Below are 7,322 nucleotides of genomic sequence, written 5' to 3' on the forward strand. Positions count from 1 at the left end.
ATCTTTTTTTTCCCCTGTTTGTTCTGCTCTCCATCATCTTTATTGCAAGCGGCAGCAACCTCATGCTGGCTCGTCAGATTCAGGATGTTATCCTTCTCTCTGCTTCTCTGTGTTTCCATGCTCAGAACATTCCAGCTTGATATTGAAGCTCAGCAGATCTTCACCTTGAAGAAAGAAATGGTTTACTCAAATTAAAATGTCCATAATTTATTCATTCTTATTTCAATCCGAACTTGAAGGAGATATTTTAAAGTATTTTAAGCTGCTGTATTTCAAGTACTTCAAGCTGCTGTTTTGCAAAAATATGTTCTAAGAACATTTTGAAAATGTTTCCATTAAGGTATAAATACGTTATCTGAATGTTCAAAACACCCTTTTTTTTTTTAAATCATTTAAACACGTATTTTTCTTGGTTATGCGAACGTTAAGAGAACATTCCATTTTGAAAGGGAACGTTACTTTTGAATCTTCTGAAACAAGCAGTAACATTAAAAAAATTATTCAGAAAAAAAAAAACATTCCATAAATGATGTATAAATAACCTTTTTTTGTGCTTACTTTAAAGTTTGAACGAATGTTCTATTATCGTTATTGGAAGAACATTTGAGAGAACCTTGCCAGAACATTAGCCAAAGTTCTGACAATGTTCCTGTTAGAAGGACACACTGAAAATGCATGGAGATTTTTGCTCAGCCTGTCATTATACTCGAGGAATCAACAGGTGGAAAAGTTGTCGGATGTGATTTATCTCTCTGAGAAACAGCACATCTAGACTGGCCTGTGCATCTGGGATCTTTTGAATGATTTATGCAAGACTAATATAGATTTATACAACCAAATGTCTGAAGCTGTTAGATCTACACCTCTGAGATAAGTTTTCTCTCACTGAGCAGAACCAGTGCTGTGCAGCAGTCAGTATTCAAACAGATTCATTCACAAAGTATAATCATGCATTTTCTTATAGACAGACACTATGTTTTGAGGAGAGCATGCATTAGTATCTCTCTGTGTACATAGATGTGATAGATGGTTTTTATTTGTTTTACCATTTGATTTAAACTGAATCTTATGGGAGTTTAGGAGTCTAGTCTTGGATTTTCTGTTTAGACATTTTGGTCATTTCTATGCCCTTATCAGAAGTCTATAATCAGGATTCTGATGTTCATGGATCCGTCTTTGTGTCTTTCCAGGTTGTTTGTCAGTTCATAACAATCCAATCTTTGTCATTCTTGTGAGGCTAAAGCTCTACTACAATGTTTAGTCTCCAGTGTAGGGTGACCATATGTGCCATTTTCCCAGGACGCGTCCTGGGAAAATGGCAAGTATGGTCACCCTACTCCAGTGTTTTGTTTACTCCTGATTTTTCCGCACCTCTGACAAACGATTTGTGAGGCATTTATGGCTTGCAAACAATGGTTTAGTTTAATGGTTTGTATTACATACCATTAAACTACTTCTCTTTTCATAAAACATATTTCATTATACTAACATATTAAATGATCATGGGAAGCTACAGATCTGTGTCAAAGAGCTGCAAATGAATGTGAAACTGTGAGGTTGCATGTTATCAGGGATCTCCGAGGTTAACATACCACAAAAGCATATTGCAAGATGTTTTTCTGCTCAGGATAGTCACATAAAATTATATGGTTGCCAGAAAATATATATATTAAGTGTAAAAGAAAGATGATACATTTATTTATGAATTCAGCTATGATTTTTAGAGAAAATCTATTTCAGTATTTTAGACTTTCAATAAATTAACTGCTTTTACCCTACTGAATCACATTTAAAAAGATCCGACCTCAAAGAGCGATTCCAGTGTACCTGCGTGTACAGTACAAATCTGACGGCAGAGCAAATATATTTAAGTATTCCTGCTGGTTCCTTAAATGTGTGTACAGGAATCCTGTAGGTTGTTTGTAACACAGTCCTTCATGATTCCTGCAGAACTTTTCTTGAGAGTAGCACTAATGTCAAGCGGTCTCTGCTGCCCTCATGTGGCTATGAGTGGAAATGCCACACGTCCCATTATTATAATAATCAGTTTTCAAAGACGAAAGAAATGCACATATGAAATATGATGAAAATATCATTTGAATATGAAGATTCTTATAGCATGATCACATACTTCTAAAGATTGTTATAAATATATAATATGCATTTTAATTATTTGGAAGCCTAGAAGAATGTACATAAATATAAAGGGCAGACTGGAGCTAGGTCTGTATAAAAGCTAGAAAGATTTGCATTTACATGAAGCATTCTCTCCAGCGGTAGTTGTGTATGTTGGTGTCAAAAACGTAATCCAAACCTCTAACCTTAAATCAGATTATTTTTTATGAATTCTGTCTATGAAACTAGAATTTTATATTTTTATAATACCTTATTATTGAAAAAAAAATGTATTATATTTTTATTTTTATTATTAAAAAGAAAGTGAACACAGCAAAATCACAGTGGAATACATTCAGACGCAAGTTGGCTATATAATGAAGGCAGATTTGAATTGAATTATTGAACTGTGATGGCCATTTTTGCTGTTTCTTTAATTGGTTGTGTTTCCTAATTTCAAAATATTTATATTTTGATGAAAAGCCTATGATAAACTCCTTGGTTCCCCATGTGACAACATACCCCATGAGCTATTGCTATTGGGGCATGTGGTCACAAAAGGTCTATGTGTGTTCAGTGAACTATATTATTTCTGCACTCTAAGGGTGAAAATATACTGCGTATATATAGAAAGTGAAATTTGGCCTGGTGAAGAGCGATATGACGTGGATGTGGATGTATTCTGGACAGGATTTATGAGATAAACAATGTGCTTCTGCACTTTTTTTAAATAGTATTTTAAAACATAATATGTATTCATTTCAATATTTATTGACCATTTATTATTTTACTGTTTATATTTTGATAAAAAGCTTATAACCGTTTGTTTGGTGCCCAGTGTGACAACTTACCCCATTAGATATTACTATTGGGGCATGTTGTCACAAAAGGTAAAGCGAAATCTAATGTCTTTCTTTTAATATTAGGGTGAAATACGACCTGGGCGTGTTCTTGACAGGACCTGTGAAATAAACAGAAACGGTACATATAGAATAAACTAAATATAACTTGTACTCATGCATGACAACATGCAAACACACACACACACACACACACACACACACACACAAATTCTTCATGTGGCATGAAATAATTTTTTTTTTGTAAATAAAAAGATGAAAAACAAAACAAAAAAAACTGTCATGTTTAATTCAGTGTTTGTTTGTTTTTGTTTTTTTGCAATTATTAGTGAAATTTACTAGCAATTTCTGAGTGTAAAATGCTTTTAAAGTCAACCCTACACTAAATTCTCTTCAGTGTAGTTTGAGAGTACATCCTTGTTTATCCTCTGTGGGAATTTGCAAACAAATGAGATCCGTGCAGGTGTAGACTTACATGGCCCTGACCAATCACTGTAGAGATCTGAATCTATATATAGCTGCTCCCAAACCCCCCTCACACTACCTGCCGCAGGTAAAACAGCAGACCGCGTCTCGCAAGCACGCTCAAAGGCACCTCTAATCCGCACCATGTCGTTCAAGAGCCCTTCCAGGAGTTTCTCCAGCTCAAGTCTTTCTGGCAGCATGGGGTCAAGGGGCAGTTGGTTTGGGGCCATTTCCCCAGCCGCTATAGGGAATCTGGCAAACACACTGCGTCCGATCGTGCAGATCAACAGCAGCACTTTTGCCCCAGCTGATGATAAAGAGACCATGAAGGGTCTGAATGACCGTCTGGCGGGGTATCTGTCAAACGTACGACTCCTGGAGGACTCCAACAATCAACTGGAGGAGCAAATCAAAGAGGCTCTGATGAGGAAAGGAGCTGAGAGCGGCAGAGACTGGAGCGCCTATGAGAAGATCGTTGCGGATCTGAGAAACCAGGTGAGCAAATAAAGGTTTTGTTAAGTACTCATGCATGCTTTTTTATCATAAAGTACACAAGCAAATGTTTGGACACACCTGCTCATTCTATAACTATTTTCCTTATTTTAGAATAATAGTAGGCTATATCATGAAACAAATGAAAGTTTAGGAATTATGCTGGCCAAATATGTTCTTCTGTTTGAGCTTCTGAAAAGCTTCCGCCCTTTAAATTCCAGCTCTGCAACTTCTTTAAAGGCATGAGATGCAAGTTTATATGTATAATGGTCACTTGTTGATGTTTTTTACCTGCTCCAACTCATCTATTAAAAATTTTAAAAAATTATTACAATTCAATTTTAAGTCTGTTTATGGTTGTGTATGTGATTTAAGCTTGTAAAGACAAATGTTCAACAACAACTTGCTTATAATATGTTGCAACCGTAAAGTTTTAATTAAAATATATTGAATTATTAATTGAATGTAGAACTGATTCAATAAAAAAACTATTCAATATCTATTTTTCATAATGCATTTTTATTTATTTTATTTTAGTAAAAAGATGCATTTTGCATGAGTGACCTCAACAAAAGCAGCAAAAGACAATAATGTTACAAACTGGCAAGAAAACAACTGAAATACAATTAAGAAACAAAATGGAAGAAATATTATTATAAAAAATTACAAAAAAAAAGTCACAAAACTTTTACTAGGTATCCGAACTGGTCTGAGTGCTGTAACCCTTAGAAGATACATAAAAAAAAATAAAAATAAAAAAACAGTTTTTAGTATAGGAACCAAACTTTGGTAATGTGTCAAGACTATCAAAATGAATTTAGAAAATAGTTTTTAAGAGATATAACAATTTAAAAGACAATATAATGATATGCATTAAAGGTTTTATTTATTTTGCATTTATTAAATTATTTAATTACTTTATATGATTTAGTCTATTTTCCTTTGTTGGTTATTAGCATAAAGTTTAATGACAACTGTAAAAAAAAAAAAAAATCTACTATTTGTTGAAATGCTGTAATGAGAACCCTAAATGCAAGACGATGCTATGAGTGTTTGTGTTTGTACATCAACTCCTCAGATCCAGGAAATGACTATGGACAATGCCAGACATTTCCTGCAGATAGACAATGCGAGGCTTGCTGCTGACGATTTCAAAGTCAAGTGAGTTATTTGGTTTTTTTATCCCCTGATGAAATGTTAAAAACTCTCAAATTAGGAAAACTTCTCACAAAAATAGGCTATACAAATATTTCATATTGTGTAAATACAAAGCAGTCACCGAGCTGCAGCGCAGTTTGCTGTAAATACACACACCCTGTAGTCTCTGATGTAAATGAGCGCTCCGGGCAGGTTTGAGTCGGAGCAGGCCATGCGGCAAGGGGTGGAGCAGGATATGGCACGACTCCGCAAGATGCTGGACGACACTTACATGGGCCGCATGCAGCTGGAGAGCCAGATCGAGTCTATGAGAGAAGAGCTGGCTTTCCTGAAGAAGAGCCATGAAGAGGTACACGCCTTAAACACACCATTCAACACTGATTAAACAGCAACACCTCAACCCTACAGAGATGCACTTGCAGGTGGTTCGTTTGATCTGTGTTTGTATGAGACTCACTGTTGGACCACAAACAGCCTTCTAATCACAAGCAGCAGCAGCAGTTAGTACATTAACAGAGCGAAACGAAAGCAAACATCAGTCCTGGAAGTCAAATCGAATTAATTTTAATAAATCAACGTGATTTCACCTTTGAGAAAATGAATCAACAATTTCATTTAATTTTTGACATTAATATTAACACTATAATATTAATATTGCTTGAATTAATTGAATATTTAAATTATTTTATATATTATATTAAAATAATGGGAAATCGTTAAAAAAGTAATATTTTAATCCATAAAATCATTATTTGAGCTATTGTCAACAGATCTTCCCACCCAACATGCCTGGTTTTTCTATGCTTTAGGGCAAGCGTTAAACAAACTCAGCTCTCCGGCAGCAGCTATGTTGCCAGATCCTGCCAATATAATCCATGCAACTAAATCCATTGATCATTTTATTTTACAGGATGTTGCCAATCTGACAAACCAGATCAGCGGCTCCCAAGTCAATGTGCAAATGGAGACTAAAAACAGTGCAGACCTCAATGAGGTCATTAATAACATCCGCACGCAGTACGAGCGAGCCGTGCAGAAGAGCCGCGAGGAAACTGAAGCCTGGTATCAAAACAAAGTCAGTCATATTTTGCATTCTTTTGTTTTCTCCTTCTGTTTTATATATATATATATATATATATATATATATATATAACAGCACATATAATAATTGTGTCTCTTAAGGATTAAAGGTTAAGCACCATCTTTTTTTTTTTTTTTGTGAGTTGTGAGTTGTGACCCTATGTTGTGCCCTATGGGAAAGTGCCTTTTATTTAGGAGAGCTTTGTGCCTAATTATAAGGCAGCACTATATTGTCATGTGACCCAGATCCCTTGTTCTCTTTATCCCTCTCTATCCAGTTTGACAACATGACAGCTGAGGTGACTCAGAACACAGAAGCTCTGCAGGCAGGAAAGACAGAGCTGAACGAGCTGCGCAGGCAGAAACAATCTCTAGAAATTGACCTGCAAGCTCTGCACAACATGGTACGGTACACAGATTACACAAATTATCCACTTGACAAATCACTCAGCATTCTACACAGTCAGCACTCTCACCTGGCAGACATGTGCATCGTTTAAATGATTATGAGATGTGATTGCACGAAATGTTCCAATGCCTGTCTCTGTGCATGCATGTCATCTGAATTTACACATTATTCCTGTGCACCCAAGTGTTTTTTTAAACCATGGGAAAACAGGGGCCGTTTTTATATGGCGGTTTGTCAAGATCATTTCTGAAGCACATTTCTGCAGAGAAATAATTGCTGGAAGTCAAAAAGTTTGACACACCTACTCATTATTTCTCACATTTTAGAATAATACTAGTCATTTATAAATAACACAAATGAAAACAAAAATACTGGAAATAGAAAATCTAATAAAAATTAAATTAATGAAATAATATAATAAAAAATGTAATTAATGAAATATACTAAATGTAAAAAAAAATAAGAAAAATAAGAAAACAAAAGCTGTTTTTATATAGTGGTTTGTCGAGATTGTTTTGTCAAGATCATTTTTTTGGACTTACTTGAAGCACATTTCTGCACAGAAATAATCACAGAAAAAGTCAGAAACTTTGACATACTTACCTTACCTACCTTTGACATACATGCCTTTATTATTACTATTTCCCACGTTTTAGTATAATAGTAAAGTCATCCATCAAATAACAAAAATGGAAACAAAAAGAATGAATATATAATATATATTTTAATATATTATATAAATT

At 34.8% G+C, this 7,322-nt stretch overlaps 1 protein-coding gene across 1 annotated transcript in view; it reads left to right on the forward strand.

The window, feature by feature from the left end:
* Positions 1 to 3,510: 3,510 nt before the first annotated feature.
* Positions 3,511 to 7,322, forward strand: part of LOC107656510 (keratin, type I cytoskeletal 18) — a 9,770-nt gene continuing 5,958 nt past the window's right edge. The window contains exons 1-5 of the mRNA XM_016444391.1: positions 3,511 to 3,935; positions 5,011 to 5,093; positions 5,283 to 5,439; positions 6,001 to 6,165; positions 6,449 to 6,574. Of these exons, the coding sequence (XP_016299877.1) occupies positions 3,585 to 3,935; positions 5,011 to 5,093; positions 5,283 to 5,439; positions 6,001 to 6,165; positions 6,449 to 6,574 (882 nt within the window). The 5' untranslated portion in view covers positions 3,511 to 3,584. The remainder of the gene's footprint in view (positions 3,936 to 5,010; positions 5,094 to 5,282; positions 5,440 to 6,000; positions 6,166 to 6,448; positions 6,575 to 7,322) is intronic.

Source organism: Sinocyclocheilus anshuiensis, unplaced genomic scaffold, assembly GCF_001515605.1.
Source record: "Sinocyclocheilus anshuiensis isolate Anshui unplaced genomic scaffold, SAMN03320099.WGS_v1.1 scaffold1473, whole genome shotgun sequence".
NCBI lineage: Eukaryota > Metazoa > Chordata > Actinopteri > Cypriniformes > Cyprinidae > Sinocyclocheilus > Sinocyclocheilus anshuiensis.